This window comes from Staurois parvus, unplaced genomic scaffold (genome assembly GCF_062004578.1).
Source record: "Staurois parvus isolate SC_StPar_1 unplaced genomic scaffold, SC_StPar_1.0 ptg000426l, whole genome shotgun sequence".
Classification (NCBI taxonomy): Eukaryota; Metazoa; Chordata; class Amphibia; order Anura; family Ranidae; genus Staurois; species Staurois parvus.
Window position 1 is genome coordinate 2,756,284 of NW_028318222.1, and position 26,761 is coordinate 2,783,044.

At 41.7% G+C, this 26,761-nt stretch overlaps 1 protein-coding gene across 1 annotated transcript in view; it reads left to right on the top strand.

Annotated features, from left to right (window-relative positions):
• Positions 1 to 26,761, top strand: part of SYNE2 (spectrin repeat containing nuclear envelope protein 2) — a 503,718-nt gene that overhangs the window by 318,813 nt on the left and 158,144 nt on the right. The window contains 7 exon segments of the mRNA XM_089687495.1: positions 768 to 950; positions 5,566 to 5,745; positions 15,725 to 15,810; positions 17,170 to 17,323; positions 21,779 to 21,916; positions 23,923 to 24,057; positions 25,972 to 26,181. Of these exon segments, the coding sequence (XP_089543621.1) occupies positions 768 to 950; positions 5,566 to 5,745; positions 15,725 to 15,810; positions 17,170 to 17,323; positions 21,779 to 21,916; positions 23,923 to 24,057; positions 25,972 to 26,181 (1,086 nt within the window).

Sequence of the window (26,761 nt, forward strand, 5' to 3'; positions counted from 1 at the left end):
AGCCTATAATGATTGAGTTGAAGCTCTGATGACTTCGGGCATCCAATCAAAAATGTTTTGTTTTTTTGTGTTTTTTTTTTTTGTTTTTGTTTTTTTTAATTTCTTTGCACGATTGGGTACTTTTTTGCAAAATGACATTTCACCACATTCACTAACCCTCTGGGGAAAATTCCCTTGAAAACTGCAATTTCCCTTGTTAAAGTGAACAGCCTACTTTCCTTTAGTAATACATCTGCAGTGGGCACTTTTATTTTCAATGAGTCAGCCGTCTCATTTGGCTTGCATTGTGAAAGGGAACAGCCACGTACAACCACAATGTAGCACTCCTAAGTAGGTTGCAGAGTCTGAGAATGTAATGAGTAAGCGTGGCTGCTAAATATATATATTACAACCTATACCCAGGAAAAAAAGTTTCTTAAATCCGTAAAGCACATTGATAAGAGTCTTGGCATTCAGCTAATCATCTGTATTTGTACTGGATATCTAAAGAATCCCTGAGAAAAGTATACATTCACTTTAATCAGCCATGCTGAGTTTGCTATTTGTATACTAAGGACAATGGGCTTGAACAAGTGATTTAGCTGCCAGGAACCTGTTGACGTTGGGCTTGAACAAATTAGATCACCTGAGCTGTTTTATTTTCTTCCGATCTACACCTGGGAATAATTTGCTGGTTCTGCTCCGCCGTATTCTCCCAATGTCACATTCACCTGAGTTGGTGCTTGTTTGTGCTCTCTCTTATTCACCTGCTTTGTGCTTTCTTTCAGGAGCAGCTGGAAAATGCCGCCACTGCGTCGGGCAGCGAGATGCCGGAGATGATCCTGCGTGATTGTCAGGGGAAGATAACAGAGGTGGAGCTCTGGCTTCAAAGAGTAAACCTGTCATTAGCAGAGAGGAAACAAGAGCCAGATATGAGACACAGCTTAGAACAGAAGCTTATAGACTTTCAGGTAAGAGCAGTCACCGGTCCCCGGATGACCCCTTCCACTCCATGATCAGTGCACTTGTCTTACTAGATGCAGAGTATACAAATATTTATTTTATTTCAGGTATTTATATAGCGCTGTCAGTTTGTGTAGTCCTTTACATATATATTGTATTCACATCAGTCCCTGCCCTCAAGGAGCTTACAATCTAAGGTTACTAACTCACATTCATACATATACATACTAGGGCCAATTTGGAAAGGAGCCAGTTAACCTACCAGCGTGTCTTTGATATGTGGAAGGAAACCGGAGTACCTGAAGGAAACCCACACACTCACAGGGAGGATGTGCAGACTCCATGCAGTCAATACCATGGTTGGGATTCACAATTCCAAGTGTAATAAATGAAAGGGCTGGTTATAGGTGACACATAAAAGGCAACTAGTCACCCTTGGCATCAGTCTCTCTCCCCCCATTGCTTATTCTTTTCAGGAGCTATCATAAATCACAGATGCCAAGGGGATGATTTACTAAAACGACTGGAGTGCAAAATATGGTGCAGCTGTGCTTGATGGCCAATCAGCTTCTGACTTTAGCTCGTTCAGTTAGGACCCTTTCACATGGCATTCCGCTTTTGTCATCCATTCAGTCACGACATCCTTTTTTTTCACCAGTTTACATCCCTTTTTTTCACCAGTTTACATCCCTTTTTTTCACCAGTTTACATCCCTTTTTTTCACCAGTTTACATCCCTTTTTTTCACCAGTTTACATCCCTTTTTTTCACCAGTTTACATCCCTTTTTTTCACCAGTTTACATCCCTTTTTTTCACCAGTTTACATCCTTTTTTTTCACCAGTTTACATCCCTTTTTTTCACCAGTTTACATTCCTTTTTTCATCAGTTTACATCTGTTTTTACATCCGTGTCTCCATCCGTTTACATACGTATTTGACCTTTTTCATCTGTTTATGTCCGTTTTTGTCCGTTGCAGGTTTTTTTTACGGATGAAAAATAGGGTTTTCTTCCATTCAAAAAAACGGATGTTAACGGATACGGACATTAACGGATGTAATCAGATCATCCATTTACATCTGCTAGTCCATAGAAATACATGGGTGTCCGGTTTTCATCCGTAAACGGACAGATAAAGAAACGGACACATGGAACTCCCGTGTGAAAGAGGCCTTTAAACTTTGACAAAAAAAAACCTGGAGGCTGGTTTGGTTTCTCTGCAGAGCTGCACCAGATTTTCAACTCTCCAGTCTTCGTAAAACTCCCATGTGTATGCCCAGTGGGCTTAGTCTTATATTGATGGTTCTGAAAGTGTTTAATCTGATGCTTTAATGACCCAGTTGCACAGGTGGGGTAGGGTCTTTGGTGGAAGATTTGAGGTTTGCCAGAATTTTATTTAAAGCTGAGTTCCAGTCAAAGCTAAAAAAAAACAAAACAAAAAATCCAGTGGTGTGCCCACCGCAGCCAGTTTCCTCGACCATTCTCACTCCCCTGGCGCCTGGCATCCTAAGTATGGGCACCTATCTATGACAGCTTGCGGCTTCACAGCCAGGTGCCCACTTCGCTTGCGTGAGTAGATCTGCGCCTTGTGAAGGGAGAGAGGACAACTTCTGCTTCCGATCGCCTAGGTGGTTGCAGCGGAAGTGGGAGCGGGTACCTGTCATAATTGGGTACCCACTCCCCAAAGGTGCCAATTCCTCACAGGGAGCGGAGGACCAGTATTTAAAGTGGCACTTCCCCATTTAGGTGGAGCTCTGCTATAACCTCCTGCAGAGTGGCCACTGTACATTTACAGCCAGTCCTCTCCCCTATTGTTCCACGAGGGCATAACCAGGAGGTCTACCGGGAACTGCATTCACACAGCTTTTATTGGACATCGCAGGTAAGTACCACCACCAAGAAAGCTCTGTCTCAAATAGAACAATATGCAATTCACTTCAGTGTTGCATGAGGGAATAGTTAGTCAAAGTAACACAGCACTGAAAAATGGCCTGCTAATGAAGGGGGTAAAACATTATGGTACTGAGATGGTTAATTTAACAATCTGTTCCTGATTGTGGTCAGGTTATGAGACAAATGCAGGCCATAGACGGGGAGAAAACCGGCTGGTTTTTTAACAAATAAACCAAAAATCGGTCGTTCAATAGGCCGACGTTACCATCAACAGTAAAAAAAAAAAATCGGCCGATTTTCTTCTCGTCTATGGCCAGAATTTAATTACGTCTGTCCCTGCAGAGAGCGCCGCTATTATATTTGACATTAAAAAGTATTGTGGTCGCAACATTGTATCTATTTGTATCCATTTCGGATACAGATGGTTTTTCGGATACAAATAGATATATTGTTGCTACCGCAGTACTTTTTAATGTCAAATATAATAGCGGACTGGAATTTCTCTTCTTTCTCATTTTTCTTCTTCTTTCTATTTCTTTACATCCCTCCTCCCCCTCCCTCCTCCCCCCTCCCTCCTCCCCCCTCCCTCCTCCCCCCTCCCTCCTCCCCCCTCCCCCCTCCCCCCTCCCTCCTCCCCCCTCCCCCCTCCCTCCTCCCCCCTCCCCCCTCCCTCCTCCCCCCTCCCTCCCCCCTCCCCCCTCCCCCCTCCCCCCTCCCTCCTCCCTCCTCCCTCCTCCCTCACCCCCTCCCTCTCCCTCCTCCCTCACCCCCTCCCTCTCCCTCCCCCCCTCCCTACTCCCTCCTCCCTCCTCCCCTCCCTACTCCCTCCTCCCTCCTCCCCCCCTCCCCACAAATTAATGCTGCTCTCTATTTATTAGTGCTTAAAACAGTGTATTTTTTTAATCCGTGCGAGCATTGTAAGTACCTTTTAACTTGACTTGGTATCAGCCTCTTAGAGTCTGCTGTACTTTTTGTACAGAACAGCTTAGAGAGGAGGGGGGAATGTAAAGAGCATGCTGATAGGAGTAGAAAGCAGAGAGACAGAGATAATTCATAAGTGTGCAGCTTTTTTCTAGTCTCGGGTGAACAGGAGACATGTAAGTGAAAGTGAAACTGCAGCAGAGAAACATCAGGCCCTTCCTGCCTGACAGGGTTGTGCTGTGCCGCAGAGCTGTGTAAATCTCAGGACTGGATAGATAGAAATACAAATCCTATGTCACCTAAAACAGCTCTCATATTGATGAAGAATATGAAGTATTTCATATGCGTATTTGGCTATTTGCCTGCAGTTTATTTTTAAATACTAATTATGTATTTTTATGATGTATGATCAATTCATAAACATATAATTTATTCTTGGGTTTAACAGTTTAAAATAGGAGGGGAAGGACAGGCTGAGGAGCTATTCAGGCAAATGGAATTTACAAAAAGATGGGAGAGCTCTTTGCTAATTTGCCCCAATCCTACAATACATAGACTATACAAAGAAAAAATGTGGCAGGGGTTCTTTTAGGGGCACATGCACAAAAAATGTGTTTTATACTAGTTCTGTGCTGTTACAAAAAAAAAAAATCTTTTTATTACCAATAGATAAAAAAACATACATAGGACCATGTCTGAATGTTACAAAAAAACATTTTCACATCCATTATCTTAGAATTTGTGTGGAAAACCCTCAGCACAATGGACCTCCTACCTGTGCAGCTAGCATGTAATGTGTTCCCACATGCAAACCATAAATCAATAAAAAATGCAGCGCAGTCCTATAAACTCAAATATGGTGCTAATCATATACAACGTGCATATATGAATAGTGATAACAAAAATTGTGCTTGTGACAATAATATGTGCTACCGTTCTAAATAGTGAACTGTCCCTTTAAAACTCTAATATCTTCATGTGTGCTTGTGCGGTATATCTCCTGTGCATCGTGTTCCAAATATACCATCAACAAGTGTCTCATAAATAGTCGCAAAATAATGGTGAACTGTCCCTTTAAATCTGCTGTACTCCAGGTGGATCCGTGTGATCACGCTACTGTATACATATGTACAGTTCTCCTGTCTCTCCGCTCAGTGTTCATCCACCTCCAACAAACTATTGTGCTCACCTCAAAGTTTGACCTGTAATACCAGGTCAAACTATGCTTTTCCCTTTAACCCGGGAGGGTATACTGGTACAAAGATCTTCACCACCATCAGCACTTTAAAATCCTCCAGAACACTCCACAATCGTATGAAACAAATGCTCCACATAGTGAAGTACTGCCAAATAAAAAACAACTTTATTAAAATAAAAATCCAATACACTCACAGTTAAGTGTCCACCTGGGACACTGCAGGTTAAAAACTCACCATACAGTGTAACTGTTGAATAAAGTACAGGAATCCCTTATCCAAAATGGCGACGTGCACTTCCGGTTTGCGGCTTGACATCATCGGCGTACCCTACGCGTTGTGTCACGTGACACTGACAAACATACTGGCTGGGTTATTCCTTTTTTATCCAAATTGGTAATAGTGCTTATAACTGTACGACTGTGGTACAGACATTAGATTATAAGCTCCTCTGGAACCGATACTGATAAAGGAGATTGAGTGTAGAAATATGGAAAATAATACTGCAATAAAGTTACCATGATTGATATTTTAGCCAGCTTTTAAGGGTCACACAGCTATGAAGATCTCGGCATCGGTGGGGATATTGTTTACGCATTTTCTTTTCTTTCCCAGAAAACTTTACAAGAAACAGAAAAGAAAATAAACAGTTTGCTGGAAGATGGCGGCATAAATAAGCAAGGGCCCGGTTCATTGTTAGAGGAGGCAGAGTCCTTGTCCAGAAAGCTGAAGACTTTGAAAGTCAGTCTGGAGAACTTACAGGCAGTGTTGCAGATCAAACCCCATGTCGAACAGGTATCGTGACATTTGTGACTACGTTACTACGGTTGTGGGTAGTGTTATACAGTATGTTCTACAGAAGATATGTGCTTTTTGAGATCTTTTTTCATCAGATGGAAAATATTTGAGAACTGTATTTGCCAACAATGGCTATTTTGAGAGTCACCTCTCTAAAACATTGTTTAGCCTTCTGTGTCTATTTTAGGACATCACTACTACATGTTTCTGTTGTATACTAGTCTTCTTTCTAACCTTTCTGATCCCTCCAAATAAAGTCATCTTATCCACTTGCTCTCCTGAAGATTTACACCCCCCCCCCCCCTTCCTGACCAGGCCATTTTTTGCCTTACGGCGCTGCATTATTTTAACAGACAATTGCACAGTCATGCAACACTGCACCTAAATAACCTTTACGTCCTTTTTTTTCCCCCACAAATTGAGCTTTCTTTCAGTGGTATTTGATAGTTTGTGGTTTTTATTTTTTGCGCTTTACTTGAAAAGACTGACAATTTTGAGAAAAAATATTTTTTGACTTTTTTCTATTAAATATGTCCAGTAAAAAAAATTTTAAAAGTCACAGTTCATCCTAAATTTGCACCAAAATATATTCTGCTACATGTCTTTGCTAAAAAAAAAAAAAAAAAAATCCCAATACGTGTAAATTAATTGGTTTAAGTGAAAGTTATAGCGCTTACAAATGGTGGTGTGTGTATATACAGTCATGGCCGAAATTGTTGGCACCCTTGATATTTCTCCAGGAAATCATGTATTTCTCACGAAACGTATTGCATTAACACATGTTTTGCTATACACATGTTTATTCCCTTTGTGTGTATTGGGACAAAACAAAAAAAGGGAGGAAAGAAAGCAAATTCGACATAATGTCACACAAACCTCCAAAAATGGGCTGGACAAAAGTATTGGCACCCTTTCACAACTGCGGATAAATAAGAATGTTACAAGCATGTGATGCTCCTGTAAACTCACCTGGGGCAAGTAACAGGTGTGGGCAATATAGAAATCACACCTGAAAGCAGATAAAAAGGAGAGACGTTCACTTAACCTTTGCATTGTGTGTCTGTCTGTGCCACACTAAGCATGGACAACAGAAAGAGGAGACGAGAACTGTCTGAGGACCTGAGAACCAAAATTGTGGCAAAATATCAACAATCTCAAGGTTACAAGTCCATCTCCAGAGAACTAGATTTGCCTTTGTCCACAGTGCGCAACATTATCAAGAAGTTTGCAACCCATGGCACTGTAGCTAATCTCCCTGGTCGTGGACGGATGAGGAAAATTGATGAAAGATTGCAACGCAGAATAGTCCGGATGGTGGATAAGCAGCCCCAAACATGTTCCAAAGACATTCAAGCTGTCCTGCAGGCTCAGGGAGCATCAGTGTCAGCGCGAACTATCCGTCGACATTTAAATGAAATGAAACGCTATGGCAGGAGACCCAGGAGGACCCCACTGCTGACACAGAGACATAAAAAAGCAAGACTACAGTTTGCCAAAATGTACTTGAGTAAGCCAAAAGCCTTCTGGGAAAACGTCTTGTGGACAGATGAGACCAAGATAGAGCTTTTCGGTAAAGCACATCATTCTACTGTTTACCGAAAACGGAATGAGGCCTACAAAGAACAAAACACAGTACCTACGGTAAAATATGGTGGAGGTTCAATGATGTTTTGGGGTTGTTTTGCTGCCTCTGGCACTGGGTGCCTTGACTGTGTGCAAGGCATCATGAAATCTGAGGATTACCAAAGGATTTTGGGTCGCACTGTAGGGCCCAGTGTCAGAAAGCTGGGTTTGCGTCCAAGATCCTGGGTCTTCCAGCAGGACAATGACCCCAAACATACGTCAAAAAGCACTCAGAAATGGATGGCAAAGAAGCGCTGGAGAGTTCTGAAGTGGCCAGCAATGAGCCCAGATCTAAATCCCATTGAACACCTGTGGAGAGATCTTAAAATTGCTGTTGGGAAAAGGTGTCCTTCCAATAAGAGAGACCTGGAGCTGTTTGCAAAGGAAGAGTGGTCCAAAATTCCGGGTGAGAGGTGTCAGAAGCTTATTGATGGTTATAGGAAGCGACTGATTTCAGTTATGTTTTCCAAAGGGTGTGCAACCAAATATTAAGTTAAGGGTGCCAATACTTTTGTCCAGCCCATTTTTGGGGTTTTGTGTGACATTATGTCATATTTGCTTTTCTGCCTCTGTTTTATATTTGTTCCAATACATACAAAGGGAATAAACATGTGTATAGCAAAACATGTGTTAATGCAATACCTTTTTTGTGTGAAATACTTGATTTTCAGGAAAAATATCAAGGGTGCCAACAATTTCGGCCATGACTGTATACACTGGAATTTTTAAAAAATTTGTACTAGTAATGGCGGTGGTCAGTGATTTATAGCATATCTGCGACGGACATTCTGACACTGGGGGGAACTGACTTGGTGTCACTGACATCCCCAGTGACACCAGTACAGTGATCAGTATTCAACATATAGCACTATCCTTTTACAAATAAAATCCCCACCAAGTTACTAACACAATCCTTCACCTGAAGTACAAATAACATCGAAAAAAATATATATAGTAAACTTGATTACCCTCTAATCAGTATTAGTGTATAAACATAAAGCCCAAAAGAAATAGTAAAAAAAAAAAAAAAAAAAAAAAAAAACAACCATCCAAAAGAAAAAACAAAAAGTCCAAAATAAAGTCCCAAATTATTATTTCAAAAAAATCTTTATCTGTGATATCTTAATTCTTCATATCTTCCGAAATCTTTGTGATATACTTCAAACCAAATCTTCATATACCTCAAAGAAAAGAACTCAACATGTGTGATATCTTCAAAGAAAGGGGTATATAAAACGTGCCACACGTGTTTCATGCACATAAAAAATTAACGTGCCACCACAACCGTGAAAGAGGAAATCCCTCAGCCTTAGGAGTCAATCCACTGCATACCACTAGAGCAGCGGTTCTCAACCTGGGGGTCGCGACCCCTTTGGGGGTCGAACGACGCTTCCACAGGGGTCGCCTAAGACCATCGGAAAACAAATATTTCCGATGGTCTTAGGAACCGAGACACCGCTCCTCGCCGCCGCCGCCGCCACCGCCGTCTCCAGGTGTGGGCGGGATGACATGCCGCCCCTGTCATCAGGACACACCTCGAGATCAATCCTCGCCTGTGATTGGCCGCCGGCACTGTAGCTCAGGAGAGGCACACAGGCGGCCAATCACCGGCAAGGAGGTGGAGCTTGGAGAGGAGGAGCCGAGCGGCACCGCGAAGATCGAGCGAGTGAAGAGGAGGAGAGCGGCCGGAGAAGGAAGACATCTGACAGGTAAGTGTCGGTACCATGGGAGAGGGAGGGAGCGAGCGAGCCCAGGCTGGAGCAGGGGTCTGCAAGGTAAGTATCATTGGTGTCAGTGGGAATAGTGCCCCATCATTGGTGTCACTAATACCAATGATGGGGCACTATTCCTCCCACTGATCCCAACGATGGGACACTATTCCTCCCACTGACACCAACGATGGGGCACTATTCCTCCCACTGACACCAACGATGGGGCACTATTCCTCCCCCAAATGACACCAACGATGGGGCACTATTCCTCCCCCACTGACACCAAGGATGGGGCACGATTCCTCCCCCCACTGACACCAACGATGGGGCACAATTCCTCCCCCTACTGACACCAAGGATGGGGCACTATTCCTCCCCCCACTGACACCAAGGATGGGGCACTATTCCTCCCCCCACTGACACCAAGGATGGAGCACTATTCCTCCCCCCACTGACACCAAGGATGGGGCACTATTCCTCCCCCCACTGACACCAAGGATGGGGCACTATTCCTCCCCCCACTGACACCAAGGATGGGGCACTATTCCTCCCCCCACTGACACCAAGGATGGGGCACTATTCCTCCCCCCACTGACACCAAGGATGGGGCACTATTCCTCCCCCCACTGACACCTATGATGGGGCACTATTCCTCCCCCCACTGACACCTATGATGGGGCACTATTCCCCCCACTGACACCAATGATGGGGCACTATTCCCCCCACTGACACCAAGGATGGGGCACTATTCCTCCCCCCACTGACACCAAGGATGGGGCACTATTCCTCCCCCCACTGACACCTATGATGGGGCACTATTCCTCCCCCCACTGACACCTATGATGGGGCACTATTCCCCCCACTGACACCAATGATGGGGCACTATTCCCCCCACTGACACCTATGATGGGGCACTATTCCTCCCCCCACTGACACCAATGATGGGGCACTATTCCTCCTCCCACTGACAGCAATGATGGGGCACTATTCCTCCCACTGATACCAATGATGGGGCACTATTCCTCCCACTGATACCAATGATGAGGCACTATTCCTCCCACTGATACCAATGATGAGGCACTATTCCTCCCACTGACACCGATGATGGGGCACTATTCCTCCCACTGACACCGATGATGGGGCACTATTCCTCCCACTGATACCGATGATGGGGCACTATTCCTCCCACTGATACCGATGATGGGGCACTATTCCTCCCACTGACACCGATGATGGGGCACTATTCCTCCCACTGACACCGATGATGGGGCACTATTCCCCCCACTGACACCGATGATGGGGCACTATTCCTCCCACTGATACCAATGATGGGGCACTATTCCTCCTCCCACTGACAGCAATGATGGGGCACTATTCCTCCCACTGATACCAATGATGGGGCACTATTCCTCCCACTGACACCACTGATGGGGCACTATTCCTCCCACTGATACCAATGATGGGACACTATTCCTCCCACTGATACCAATGATGGGGCACTATTCCCCCCCACTGACACCAATGATGGGGCACTATTCCTCCCACTGATACCAATGATGAGGCACTATTCCTCCCACTGATACCAATGATGGGGCACTATTCCTCCCACTGACACCAATGATGGGGCACTATTCCTCCCACTGACACCAATGACGGGGCACTATTCCTCCCATTGACACCAATGACGAGGCACTATTCCTCCCACTGACACCAATGACGGGGCACTATTCCTCCCACTGACACCAATGACGGGGCACTATTCCTCCCACTGATACCAATGATGGGGCACTATTCCTCCCAATGACACCAATGATGGGGCACTATTCCTCCTACTGCAAAATTACAGTTATGAAGTAGCAACGAAAATAATTTTATGGGGGTCACCACAACATGAGGAACTGTATTAAGGGGTCGCGGCGCTAGAAAGGTTGAGAACCACTGCACTAGAGGAAGTGCATAGTTACCCTCAGAATGGTATCAAGGGTCTGAGTACTTCTTTCCAACCTTTAAATATTCCTTCAGCCTTTCCAGCCACTTCCCACAGACCTCATAAACAGACCAGGGATCAATATGTATCATAAAACCTATAGCACTTTATTGTAGCAACTTACATTCAAATAAGATGACATCAGCTTCCACATCACAAACGATATGTTCACAATCCTGCCTCTCCTCATAAGTGTATAGATTCCACACTATCTCACTCCCAAGGGGGAACCGATTGCCTGTGGTAAGTCCCCAGTACCTCAAAGCCCCATGAGGATTCCAGGAAGCCACAGCCGCATGTACCAGGATCAAAAATGGCCGTCGCCGCACTTCCGGAAGAGCGTCACTACGTCACCACGTCACGTGCCCCGGACGCGTTTCGTCACATCCGGACTTTGTCAACAGGGAGCCACAGCCGCATGTACCAGGATCAAAAATGGCCGTCGCCGCACTTCCGGAAGAGCGTCACTACGTCACCACGTCACGTGCCCCGGACGCGTTTCGTCACATCCGGACTTTGTCAACAGGGAGCCACAGCCGCATGTACCAGGATCAAAAATGGCCGTCGCCGCACTTCCGGAAGAGCGTCACTACGTCACCACGTCACGTGCCCCGGACGCGTTTCGTCACATCCGGACTTTGTCAACAGGGATCCCTGTTGACAAAGTCCGGATGTGACGAAACGCGTCCGGGGCACGTGACGTGGTGACGTAGTGACGCTCTTCCGGAAGTGCGGCGACGACCATTTTTGATCCTGGTACATGCGGCTGTGGCTTCCTGGAATCCTCATGGGGCTTTGAGGTACTGGGGACTTACCACAGGCAATCGGTTCCCCCTTGGGAGTGAGAGAGTGTGGAATCTATACACTTATGAGGAGAGGCAGGATTGTGAACATATCGTTTGTGATGTGGAAGCTGATGTCATCTTATTTGAATGTAAGTTGCTACAATAAAGTGCTATAAGTTTTATGATACATACTGATCCCTGGTCTGTTTATGAGGTCTGTGGGAAGTGGCTGGAAAGGCTGAAGGAATATTTAAAGGTTGGAAAGAAGTACTCAGACCCTTGATACCATTCTGAGGGTAACTATGCACTTCCTCTAGTGGTATGCAGTGGATTGACTCCTAAGGCTGAGGGATTTCCTCTTTCACGGTTGTGGTGGCACGTTAATTTTTTATGTGCATGAAACACGTGTGGCACGTTTTATATACCCCTTTCTTTGAAGATATCACACATGTTGAGTTCTTTTCTTTGAGGTATATGAAGATTTGGTTTGAAGTATATCACAAAGATTTCGGAAGATATGAAGAATTAAGATATCACAGATAAAGATTTTTTTGAAATAATAATTTGGGACTTTATTTTGGACTTTTTGTTTTTTCTTTTGGATGGTTATTGTTGTTTTTGTTTTTTTTTTGTTTTACTATTTCTTTTGGGCTTTGGACTTTATGTTTATACACTAATACTGATTAGAGGGTAATCAAGTTTACTATATATATTTTTTTCGATAGTACAGTGATCAGTGCTTAAAAAAAAAAAGCTGTACAGGAAGGGGTTAACATGAGGGGCGATCAAAGGGTTAACTGTGTGCAGGGAGTGTTTTACTAGGGGCCGTGTCAGTGTACTTCACTGTAATCACACTGCTCTGGATGGCTGTGCTGTGCACAGCCATCCAGAGCAGTGTGCCCGAGCTGACAGCCTGAGATCTTTGGAAATCACCGGGCGCCGGCGAGTAGTTACCGGCTGGAACCTGGTGATTGACAGCCGCGGTCGCAAAAGGCGGTGCGGGAAGGGCGCACACGCAGCTTGCGTGCGCCCCCTACCCGGAAATACAAAATCACGTGTGTGTGTGTGTGTATATGTATATGTGTATATATGTGTGTGTGTATGTGTGTATATATATATATATATATATATATGTATATGTGATTTTGTGCACCCGTGCCGCCCTGTAGCAGTATTTCTGCTATAGGGCAAACAGGAAGTGGTTTTCCCCTCTACAAAAGTGATAGTAATCATTTTCCCCTACCTGACATCTTTTAGAGTTATCTGTTGCAGTCCTTGTACAGCAGGGCTGGAATGTGAGCAGAAGAAGCAGTACAAATAGGTGTTCTGTTTATGGGCTTACAAGAAACCTTCTGATAGTAGAGGGGACAGAGAGATGAACTCATCATTGTGCTGCTTTTTCTTTCACTGTCCAGTCACAGGCTGCAAGTGGTAGGGTGCATTCAGGATGACCTGGGCTCAGACCAAATGGGCTGAATGATGCTGGCCATCAGACTTGAGGACATTTAGTGGTAGGGATAAAAAAGCACTGTTGGTGAAATCTCTGGATTGAAGGTGAACCTTGCAGCAAAAGCTGGTTATTTTATTTGATCTTTTAATGGGCTAATTATTTTCATTGTGTTATTTGTGGCTGAAGTTCTGTTTTTTAAGGATGGACTTAAGGATATCAAAATCCTCTGTTGGTGAAATCAGTGTTATAATGTACGTTTAACCACTCTTCTACCAGGGCAAATTTTTAACCTTTAACCTTAAAATCTGCATTTTTTTTTAACTAATAAGATTACTTTAAACCTCCAAACAATTATACATTTTCTGAAAGAAGAGACCCTGTAGAAAAAACTGGTAGCAACTGCAATTTTTATGTTGCATAACAACTGTTTATCAAACATACATTTTTTTGGAAAATATACTAAAATGCATTTTAATACACATGCATACAATACAGTATAATACCCATTTTTTGTTTTTTGGTAAAATAAAAAAAGATGGCACTGCACCAAATAAATTGATAGCAACCATGCCAAAAGTTAAAATTGTATGCACCTGTGAAATGGTGAAAACTTACAGTACCTACAATTATTCCTAGGTGACACTTGGAAAAGTCTTTACAGGTTGCCATTTATAATTAAACGTTGATTATGGCCTTACGATTTATACTCTCACTCTGGTGTTCGTGGTGATACCTCCACATAGTTACATAGTTAGTCTGGCTAAAAAAAAGTCCATCCAGTTCAACCAAAAAAAAGTTATAATCCTATACCCCCAGCTGATCCAGAGGAAGGCAAAAAAAAAACCCAGCAAAGCATGATCCAATTTGCTCTTGCAGGGGAAACAATTCCTTCCTGATCCCCTGAGAGGCAATTTCATATTCCCTGGATCAACTTTACCTATAAATGTTTAGTAACCACTTATAATTTGTGTATTCAAGAAAGAATCCAGGATTTTTAAAGCAATCCACTGAGCTGACCAGAACCAACTCTTGAGAGAGTCCATTCCACATTTTCACAGCTCTCACTGTGAAGAAACCTTTCTGTGTTTGGAGACTACATTTCTTTTCCTTCAGACGTAAAGAGTTCCCCCTTGTCCTCTGTGATGACCTCAGGGTGAATAACTCTACACCGAGTTCACTATATGAACCACTGATGTATTTATACATGTTGATCATATCCCCCCTTAATCTCCTCTTCTCAAGAGAGAATAAATTCATTTCCTCTAATCTTTCCTCATAGCTGATCTCCTCCATGCCTCTTATCAGTTTGGTTGCCCATCGCTGCACTTTCTCCTGTTCCCCAATGTTCTTCTTGTGAATTGGTGCCCAAAACTGAACTGCATATTCCAGATGAGGTCTTACTAATGATTTGTACCGGGGAAAATGATCTCTCTGGAGTCTATACCTCTTTTAATACAAGAGAGGATTTTGCTCGCTTTATAATCCGCAGCTTGGCATTGCGTGCTATTAAGCTTGTGATCTACCAGAACTCCCAGATCCTTCTCCACCATTGATTCCCCCAGTTGTTACCCCCCTAGTATGTATGATGCATGCATATTCTTAGCCCCCAAGTGCAGAATCTTACATTTATCAACATTAAACCTCATTTGCCACATGGTTGCCCAATTAAACAGTGCACTGAGGTCAGCTTGTAATTTGGAGCCTTCGCTGTTTACATACATACACATACAAGCCTTACATGTACATTTGCATTTGTGTGTATGCAGAGACAGGAGTGCGTTTTTATTTTTTACAATTTATTTTATTACAATTTTATTTTTAAACCTTTTTTCCATTAACATTGATTGTGATCACAAGGGGCTAACAAGTATCCCATATGTTATCATGGGCAGGTGACAGGTCCCCTTTATGGAAACATCAGGGGTCAATTAGACCCCCAATGTCTCCCGTGCACTCCACTGTAGTTAATCAGACACAGCTAATGCTTGATTAGCTGCTTACCCAGCTATAGCAGTTGGGGAATGACAACTCTGAACCCAGAAGTGACAAAATGATTGCTACTTCCGTGTTCATTCATTGGAGAGCAGATCGGGGAACAGATGTTCTCTGGGCTCCTCCTGCTCAACATGCTAAAAGATGATTATCTATTTTCTCATTTAAATAGCTCTTTAGTTTTAAATGAATATGTTAGTGAGACCATTCAAGAAGTGCAGACTTTATTATTGCATCACTGTGCCTGTACTTGTTTTATAATAATAGGATGAATATTTAATCTCCGATTAAGTACAAATAAAATACTTTTTAGCAGTTATTTTGACACATCACAGAACCAGTAAAAGAGTGATATTGAACTAATATTGTGTACTGTAACAGTAGATTGAACTCCCAAGCTGACCCGCTTTGATTTCTGTCTCTCCAGGTAAAAGGCGCAGAGACTGCAGAAAACAAATACCCCACAGACAAGGTGGTACCCAGTCCAGAGATTGTTGAAAGTTTACAAAGCAGGTATAAACAGTTTAAGAGATAAATGGAAGTGAAGATGTTTCCACAGCAGCCAGTCAGATTTTTGATGTCAGCAAGACTAAATATCTGTTTTTACTGTTAGAGACACCCTGATATAATTGTGCGGCTTCCCCATATCTGTTCATGTCTGAGACTTGTGTGCATTATAATTTGCAGCATAAATTGGGTCTCTTTGCAGGTGATTTTATTTTTTCATTTTTTTTTTTTTTTTTTTTTTTTTTTAGTAAATGGCTCCTCGCACAGTCACCTTTTACTATAAATTTGTAAAGCAAGATATTTAACTACAATGGGTATCCACATCCCAAAGACTATATATGTGAAAAATCTGAGTTTGAGGCAAAATGGACTTTCATGGTACTGCCATAGGCTGACTATAAAAAGCAATACATTTTTTTTTAATAAAAATGTACAATTCGCATGCTCAAAATATCACATATACTGCTCTCTCAAGTCTGGACTACTAGTGTTATGGGAAGGGAGTTTACAGGGTACCCCAAAACAGATGGTGTAAACTCAAATACATTGAGCCAGTTCTTCTTAACATGTTTTGCAGTATTCAACCTTTCCTCGGTAGAGAGTAAATTATCTGAAAAGACAATGAATACAAAGATAATGCGCATACAATAATAGTAATACATGAAAATACCAGTTAAAACTTCCATTACTGATGGAGGAGATTGGTTTGCCCAGTTATTGTTATATGTGTATTATCTTTGTTTTCATTGTCTATTCAGATAATTTACTTTCTAAAATACTCCTGAGGGAGTGGTGAAGACCGGGAAACATGTTGAAAAGAACTGAATAACTGTATTTGAGTTTATATCATCTGTTTTGGGGTGCCCTATAAGCACCCTTCTCATGACATTAGTAGTCCAGTCTTGAGAGAGCAGTATGTGTTATTTTGATCACGAGAACTGTATATTTTTTGTAATAAAACAAATTGCTTTTACATTTTATTGATTGTGAGTATATATGGTGGTACTATGAAAAGTCCGTTTTGCATCAAACTCATATTTTTCATACATGTTACTGTAAATTGATGAGCTGCATTCTGTTTCCCTCCGCGTTGAATGTGCCAATCACAGGTGGAAAGCTTCTAATAGGCTTAGGGATTTGTTAACCAATATGTTAGAATGTTTGCTGCCGTGCCTCCCAGAAACCATTCAGATTTCCATTTTCCCTTGTTGCAATGTGAAAATTGAATGGCTAATCTGGTGGCAATAAGAACAGTTCCTGCATCCGACTTTATGGTAGAAAAAAAACAACAACTAGAAATTGACACAAAAGACGAAAGCGGTCAAATTGGTTCTAAAATGATGCCAATGTTCATATTTGTTTTAGGAATGCTGCTGGGGAGGTGATCTCAGGCCAGATCAGAGCAAGAGGTAAATCTTACCTGCCAGAGGATATCACCTGGAGTAAGTGGCAGTATCTCCAGAAGGAGCTGTCAAACCGGACCAAGGCAGCTCCTCTAAGCCCCACCAATGAGCCTGAAGTAAGTTGTGTAATGGGTTTGTGTATATTCTTAACCTATTCTGATTGTGATGGGGGGCAGGCACCAAAACTGGCTACAGGGACATAGAGATGTGTTGGCACAGTGTCCTGTATTTCCAAAGGGGAAGCACTGTAAAAAGTAAATTGAAATGAAAAAAATTTCATTTGAAATTCTACAAGTAATCGAATCAAATAGAACAAAAACAAAAGTAGCTAACACTTTATGATCCAAAAAAAATGTCAATTCTGACTCTAAAGTCTAAAAATGACCACAACGGCAAGGACCCTGCTTCTTTTTTTTTTTTTCTTTTTTTTTTTCTAATAACTGTTAAAAAATAACCTTTTCCAGGGCAGATGGAACAGACAATTAGCATATTGTAGTAAGTTATGCAAGAATAGGAGGGCACAGAGATGTTGTACATTCCATGCCATTGAAAATAGTGTGTACATAGTACTACAATGAGCATCTGCAAGGGGTTGAAAGATGCAATCACTTAAGTATAAGAGGACAAAAAGAAAAGTAGGAGAAGATGAGAAGAGTGAGGGTAGTAGAAAGCGTGATCTCTAATATGGATGATAAATGCAGAGGTATTGAACACATGAACAAACTTTATAGGAGAACCAAAATCATAAGTCATCAGCAGCCATAATGTCCAGGTAAGAGAAAGTGTATTTAAAAGCCAACTAACAGACCCATAATTTATTGAAACTGGAGTTTGAATTGCAGGATTTGTGGGTAAGTTTCCTCCATGAGGCATATTTGATCATTTGTTCAAAAATTTTTTACAGAAGGGAAGGTTTTCTTTCTCTTTTTTTTTTCCTTCCTTTTAGACCTGGGTGAGAGATTTAGTTGCATTCAATAAATGAGAAGCAATGGATCATTTATATCATCCTTTTGATTAGCTTGTACAATGGAAGGGAATCACCCATGGGTCATTGGGTACACTGCAAGCCTGAATAGCAGCCCAGTGAGGGGGGAGGGGATTAGAGGAGAGTCCCGCCAGATATGTGTGTGCATGACAACCATGCCACAGTCCTTCCAGCAAGTTGCTGATCCTGGGGGACCTGCTTCTATGCTTGGCATGGTCAGAATGATCAAGAAAAAAGGGGAATTAAGTCCCAGCAAACTATGAAATACACATATGAACAACATGTTTGGGAGTTTTACTTGAGATTTAAATAGTAATATACCAGACTGTTCTGACATCTTTACAACCCTCCCAGACAGGCAGTCAGGTATGAGACCTCTCTTCTTTCTACTGCAATTAATCAGTATAATGTGGTCTCCAGGGGCAGACTGACCATTTAGGCATTCGGGCACTGCCTGAGGGGGCCCCCTGCGATTTCCCTGGTACCTTTCATAGTCTTTTTTGGGTGTGGTTTGAGTGTGGGCGATTACACGGGCCCCATGATTTCCTATTGCCCGGGGGCCCCATGAGTTGTCAGTCAGTTCCTGGAGATCTCATTTCTGCCCCTAGTGTGTGATTGGGCAATGAAGGAGCAGCAGAAAACTGGGGTAATCTCTCTCTCTCTCTCTCTCTCTCTCTCTCTCCCCCCCCAATTGTTTTTGCCCATGTGGAAGAAGCAGAACTAGATTGCCTCAGAATTATTCTTCTTCCCCTCTTAGTCTGCATACTGCTGTACACTCTATTACAGTAGGCTGATACAAAAACAGATCAAAGTAAGTTAGTTGCATTAGTTACATTTAAAATGTACGTTTACATAACTCAATTAAATGGTATTTATGTCTGCCTGGAAATTAGCTTTAAGGATAAGCGCTAGTTTTAGATGCACTTTAGTCAAGGCATGATTTCATTAAATATGTTGAAATCTTTGAAATGTATTTTTAAATACAAGTGATATACATAATGGAGTATGTCTTTATATTAACTTTCTTTGATCCCCTGCACATCAGATGGCAGGAGGAAGAATCAAGCTGCCCTACATTGCTCAGTGCTCATATATTCATTTAATTAGACTTTGTCAGACTCTACAGATGATTATGGACCATAAAGTACCTGTTGTTTTGTTCTATGTGATCTAAATTACTTGTAGAAGTCCAAGCGAAATTTTATTTTAACTTTTTATGGTTGATTTTTGGCATTCTCTAATAGGATCCACTCTGATAAGAGCAATGATATGATTACACCACACACAGTACAATGCCATTGACAGTGAACTTTCCAACTTGTTCAATGTTTTCCTTCTATATTCCAAGTACTTAAGAGTCATTGAAAGAGTTCAAAACATGCTTTGAGATTTTGAATATTGAAATAAATTGAACCAAAGAAAAATAAAAAAGGCCAATTGCGGACTTTAGAGGCACTGCAACAAAGATATCTTTAAAATCACTGTATTATTGGAATGTAGACCATCATATAACAATACATACAGATTATTCCACTAAGAATGCAAGACCCCCAGGAGGGGGTGGAGCATTCTATGCAGATTACAAAACTCGATGTTGATAATGCATGGAGCAACCACGTGTCAGATAAACCAGCAGGGGGATCTCACAAGGATGTTAGCCTATGTTCACACTACCGTTGTGTGTAGGCGGCAGAAAGGCGTTTGGGAACATTTTTACCGCTTCCCAAACGCCTCGGACAATTCTGCACATTGCAGCACATAGTGCTGTTCTAACGGGAGCGTTTGCGTCGCAGTGCGGCAAAACAGACGCCTCTGGTCGAGTCAGGAGGCGTTGAAGCTTCCTATTCTAGTCTATGGTGCCGCTCCGCAAACGCTCGGTCTGCATTTGCAGTGCAGTTACGGGGCGTTTGCGGAGCGGTAACACCATTCAAACTTCATTATAGGCATTTGTGGGGCGTTTTTAACGCTCAGCAAACACCTAGCAACCGCTGCTGAACTGCGCATGCGGCGTTTGCGGAGCGTCAAAAAACACCGGACCAATGCTTGCCAAATGCTATAGGGGCATTTGGCAAGAGTTGGTAAAACAGTCAAGTGTGAACGAGCCCTTACACCGCTCGGTAGTCTTTAAAAGGCGGGGTCTCTTGATCTTCCATAAATGGAGACTGCAAAATTGATGTCATTGATTTTAAAGCCCAAAAACCACTTAAAAATATTCACTGAGGTGAAAAATGTAGAGAAAGTATATTAAGACCTCAGAAAATTCCACTCGGCCACAATGGTTACTAAGCAGCGTTTGTAAAATCTTCGTAGGGTACAAACTGGGGAGGAGCAACAGGGAAATACTGCCGATATGCTATATTACGTCAATCTCACAAGATAGGAATCAAGTCAGGCATATGGGGTATATTGAAATAGTTGGATTGCCAAATCATTCCAATGAAACCTGTATGGGCAACATAGTTCTATAATCCTGCTTACAGGAAAGGAGATCCCTGGGATACATGTGGTGCTGTTCTTTCAACGCACAGTCCGCAGAAAGGGGTGGGGCAGTGACCAAGATATATTCCTTAACTGCATCAGAAAATTATTGGGTCACCAACCTGGCATTGCTGTCTGGCAAGTGGTGAATGAAGATTCATGAGGAATGAATCACAAGAGTCTAAACAGAATGAAATATCCTTTGGCAGAGTTGCCTTTGTGCTGTATATTAAGCAGTTTGCGCTAAAGTTCATTGCAGCCAAGAAGCACATTCAAGGCAGGAAGTGTGTAAAGCCATTGAGTCAGCATCGATCAGCATTTCCAAGGAACATTTCTAAAGCCTTGTTATATTCACAGCGAAAAACATGAACACTCAGGAAAAGATTAGAATAGAAAATCAAAGAATAGAATATAACATTATAGAGTAAAACAAAATAGAACAGAAAATAGTCATGGAATAGAATCAATTAGAATAGAATAGAAAAAAATAGAGAATCACAGAATAGAATAGTATAGAAAAACAATAGAATAAAATATAACTGCTTTCCGAAATTTGAATAGAATGAATTTGAACAGAATACATTAGAATAGAATATAAAATAATAGAAAAGACTAAAATACTTCACAAAAAATTGTGAGCTGCGCTATGGTGACGTGAGTAGTGATCAACAAGGGCACGGTTTTGCTGAAATAGAAATTTTGCTGAAATAGAAATTTCCAATATAGTTATGCAACTCTTCATATAGCCCATATACCATCAAAAATGCATATGGTTTGTAATGTAAAATTATCGAATCCGTTGGAATTGTTTTCAAATTTGTTGGAATTATTTCCCATCCATTAGAATTATTTTAGAATCCGTTAAAATAATTTTTCAAATGCGTTTGAAATTTCGAATTTGGTCAAATTTGAATAAAAGAAATGAATTCTGAAAAACAAATAAACAAATTTAACTGATCGAACGAAATGAAATTAGTCAAATAATGAATCAAAACTATTTTTTTTCATTTTGCACATGTCTAGTAGAAGCGCATAGTAAAGATTATTTGGCTTGTTGCATCCTGGAAAATGATTCATGGTTTCTCACTTACTATTTCTTGAAATTTAGGTGGAAAAGGAAGTGAAGATAAACTTTATATCAAGATTTCCTGGAAGAACCATAAAACCAGGACCTCCTCATGACTCCAAACAATTTCTAACTCGTCTCAAAACTCTGAGTGAAGAAGCAGATGCAACCCTCCCCCAGGTACAGATATTCCTCTTAGTCTTAGATTGTGCCCATAGTAGTATTTGAAAGGGATTCATAGTTAAAGGGACAGGATAGAGTACTTTCATCATATTTTTTCCTCTGCAGGGTTCCTTAAAGCAGACTTTTATCCTAAATGTCATGTCATGTTGCCCTCCCTCTCTTACAGTTGGGTAATTTTTTTTAAACTGATCTCTTCTTGCCTAGACGAGAATTACATTTTTCTTTCTGCCCACTTCCTGCGCATGTGCCGAAATGCTGCAGGGCTTTGGGTCTTGATTGAGTGCTGCGCATGCACTAGATTACTCAACCATCTGCGCATGCTTGGGGTTTCTAGTGCAAGCACTAAGACTACAATTAGGAAAGTCCTAAACCTTCTCCGTCTTTGTACATGTGTGTAAAATCACATGTGTGTGTAGAGTCACCAAAAGGCTGTGCCAGGACCAAAGGCTTTTGATGCATCTGCAAAAAAGAGCAAACAGGTGGCGCAAACACCTAGTGCATTATCCAAGGTTTATTTGACAGTCAAAGAAACAAAAACATTCTCCCAGACATAGCATGTTTGTAAAGCTTAATATGAGAATCGAGATGGCCGCAGCAGTGAGCAGGGTGTACCGACTGTCAGTGTGGTCCGCTAGCTGACGCGTTTCGGGGACGAGTCCCTTTCCTCAGAGCTGGTGACCAACCTGTATGTGAATCTGCTATAAATTGCTATGGCTAAAATCATTAAGAGCGACCCTCCTCCCCATAGACTTATTGAAAGAGGGAGGGGACCGGTGGGGGGTTGTTTAGTTTTGATGCATCTGCGCACATGCCCCAATGGCAGTGTTGAAGGGGGGAGCAGAGCTGGTACAGAGGGGAACTGAAGTTCTGCTTTAACATGGTAAATTCCTTTCCAGCATCTTGTAAAAAGCAGGGGAAGGGTGATGAACCATCTCTCACAATCCCTGTTCTTTTGTCAGTCTTTGTAATTTCGGCAGTTACCAGCTATGTTTACTAGCTGCGAGCAGAACATAGCCTCTCTAATTACATCACCATTCATTTCAAAAACTTCAGTTGAAAAATCAAAGGAGTTTGGTAGAAAAATTTCAACTGAACGGTGATTTTATTTGATCAGATGCAGTGACTCTTCCGGTATTCAGATGCTGCAGCTGTCTGAACACAATAGCCAGCAGGGGAGATTCCTCCATCCGTGATGTTTAGCATGAAAAGAGGAATCGAGTGATTTCTCTCATTCAACCCATGGGGCTAAACAAAAGAAATCTAAACATGTATGACTGGTCCTAGCCTTGTGGTAATAGAAATCCGCACACACTGCAACACTCAACTTTTCTCCAAAAAATCATAGTTCGTACAAATCCCCAATCTACTTTAATAAAAAGTGTAAATTGTCTGTTACCCAAATTACATTATTTATTTTCCTAACTTTTTGGAAGATAAAACCAATTTCAAAACAATGTTTAAGTTTTGGATATACTTGATTTGGTGAAACCCAGTTAAGTTTTTAACTAAAAAGACAGGAAATTGTAATGATTCTTACTAAAAAGAAAATATGGCTATATATATTTTAATAAGTTACTGGAAAGCAAAAACAGTTCTGTGTTGCTACAAAGAGTGCTCGGCACTGGATTCTACTTGGATTTAACAAATGCCATTGCAGACACTTGCTAAAAAATGAAATGATAGCATTTGCACGTGACAAAATGTAAGCCTCGTAAAGTTGTGAAAATTGTCCAGTCTACTCTTCCGCAATATTACATATACTAATGTTTAACTGTGCCCAAACTATGACCTTAAGTGAAAGTGACTGTGTGTATACTTTGTGGACGAAATCCTCTCAGGCTAAAGAGGTCAGCGAAGTATGGTGTCTGCATAAAGGGGTTCTCCGACCCATTGATATTCATCTTGCTAGCGCTCTCCCACAGCTCCTTTCCAATTTATAACTGACATGTTTGAGAGTAAACTGACAATATAACAAGTGACTTCTGTTTTTTTTGTTTTAATAGGAAAGTGGAATAAATCTGCATAGCAATCTATTTGTCTGGCTGTGCTCAGTTTCTCAATGGCTGCAGAAGTTGGAGGAAATGTTAGATACAGATATATCCAAGGAGGAGGCTTCTTCGGAGTTGGCAAATTATGAGGTAAGCAAGTATCATCTGTGATAGTTGTGTGTACTGCCCCATAATATTCAACAAGACTCCAACCTTCATTATCTAGTTCTCATTTTTCATTGTAGACGCTTCTTACACATAATGTGTCAAAGAAACCAGGAGCTTAGTTCACTGGAGGTCAACTTACTAAATGTAGTCAGTCTCAGGGTCTATGACATTCCTAAAGGGCTACACAATATAGATTGTGTGTAATACTACTCAGACACTATGATCATACTACAATAGATTGGGATTACAAGCATCCTACATGAGTTGATTAGAGACTACAAACATCCTACAGGAGATGAATGGAGACTGCAAACCTTCTACAGGAGAAACTATCAACATACTACAGGAGATGGTCAGAGACTTCAGATGTGTTCTAAGACATAGTCAGAAACTGCACACATGATACAGGAGATGGTTAAAGTTCATCTCTGGGCAAAAAAAGTTGTACCATAGAGTGAACCTGTGCCCACAAAGCATGGGTTAAAGGATAAGTTCACCTTTGGGAACGGTACATGTTCCACCCGTTTTTAGAGTGGAACATGTAACATATTCCCAATGCTGCCCCCCTCCCTATGACAGAAGTACGGGGAGAAGTTCCTTGTACTAGTTGTCATATTTTACAAACAGCGCAGCCATGTGGGGCTCTACCCATACGGCCGCATCATTCATTCACAGTGCTCTGTGAATGAATGAACTACAGATCCCTGGCAGCCTTAGTGGCCATCAGCTTGTAGTTCTCAATGAACTACCACGGCACTGTGGTAGTTCATTGAATCTTCCTGTCAGTATATCTACTTGACTGTTCATCCTATACGTGCAAGCAGATATACTGACAGGTCTGCAGGAGATCTGCATGACACCAGTGATCTGTTGATGCTTTAAAGGCTCCTGCAACCAAAAATAATAACCTACAAAAAAATGTACTTTTATTATATTTGGTCAAAAGGTGAACTTACCCTTTAACTGCTTGTTTTTGTCTAGGGGAGGGAAGAGAGGAGATATACTTACGTAATCCTCCCAGCACAACACCAGTCCAAAACCCCCATGCTCCAGTGGACTTGAGTTGTGTGAACTGTTCCTGACGTCATCAAGCCCAGAGCAGGCTCCATAGACCAGGAACAGTTCACCGCTGGACCATGGGGAAGTTCCGGTGGAACAAAATATCAGGTGAGTATAAGCTTTCTTCCCACCCCTAGACAAAACAAACAGTTGACCCATGCAGTTCGGGTACAGCCCCATTGCATGGGAAAAGTTTTGCCCGGAGTTGGGATTTTTAGACTGCAAGCATGCTCTAAGAAATGGTCAGAAACTGCAAACATACTACAGTAACTGGTTAGAGATTTCAGGCAAGCTGTGAATGCATGCATCTAAAGTGGGTATTATGAGACTTTTTTTTTTTTTTTTTTTTTTTTTTTGATGGGTAGAGAAACTGATGGGCAGATTTCACTTGCAGAGACATCAGTTTACATCACTTTTCATGTACGCTTCAATGAGTTCTATATACCTTGCAGATTCCTGCGCAGAAATAAATTGCATGTGATACTAGTGTTGTGTGAACAGGGCACATAGAGAACAATTGATTTCATTGTGCCCTTATAGAACGCGTGCAGAAAAACTGACGTTTCTGCACCGTAGTGTGAATGAGCCTTTAAACTCAACCACCAAATTTAATCATGCTCTGGAAAAAATTGAACATTGGAGTGAAAAGCTTGAATGTGGTTAAAGGGTTTGGCAAGAAAGACAGCTCTTGTTTAGCAGAATTTAAAAAATGAGGCGTAATATCCTAAAACACTAGCAGCAATGTAAGTAGATCACTGCCATATAAAATAGAAAAGATGTTTTTCCCTGTAACCGTTTAGAGTCTAAAACTCAATAAAAACATTCTTTTCTTTTCAGAAACTTTCGGAGGATTTAAATTCACTTTCCGAAGAAATGAAAAAGAAAATGGACTCTCTATTAACGCACATCAGCCATGAGGGGGAGAATGTTGGGGTTTTATCACAGTGTTATAATGACATTAGAAACTGGCTTGTTCAGAATCGTGGTGTCTTATTACTCAGAATCAAACGTATCCACGAGGAACTGGAAAAACAGAACAACTACCAGGTAACGTTAAAGATTTGCTGACAGCTTCAGTATTTCATAAAAGCCTTTTGCTGTCATCAATTAAACAGCATTTTTATCATCAAGTACTTATATGCTTATAGCATGAAGAAAGGGGTAACGTTTGCGTGCCGCATCAGCAAACATGTATTTACTTTTATCATTGATTTTTGGTATGTTTTTCATCTCTGGGCTTTTAAGGGACAATCCCAAGACTACAAAGTGGAGAGATTTGTGTTCTTTTAAGAGGAGTCACATGACTCTGCAGCTCATACAACTTTGAGCCAACTTTCTTTGCTTGCTTCTTAATGGAGGACTGCACAGCTTCTGTTCTGGGAGGTCAGGAGTGGGTACCTGATTTTGGCAGCTGCCTGGTCCCACTTTCAGCTGGATTCCATAGGCGATTCCAGTGGAAGTGTTGCAGTGCTGTGTGAACTTTTGCTTTTATGAATGAATCGGTGATGTTGGGTTTGTGCAGCGTATGCAACAGTACAACATTGCTCATTCATAAAACTGAAATATCACACTGCGTGGAAGCACTGTGTCATTTTTCAGCCGGTAGTGGTGTGTATCTGTACAGCTG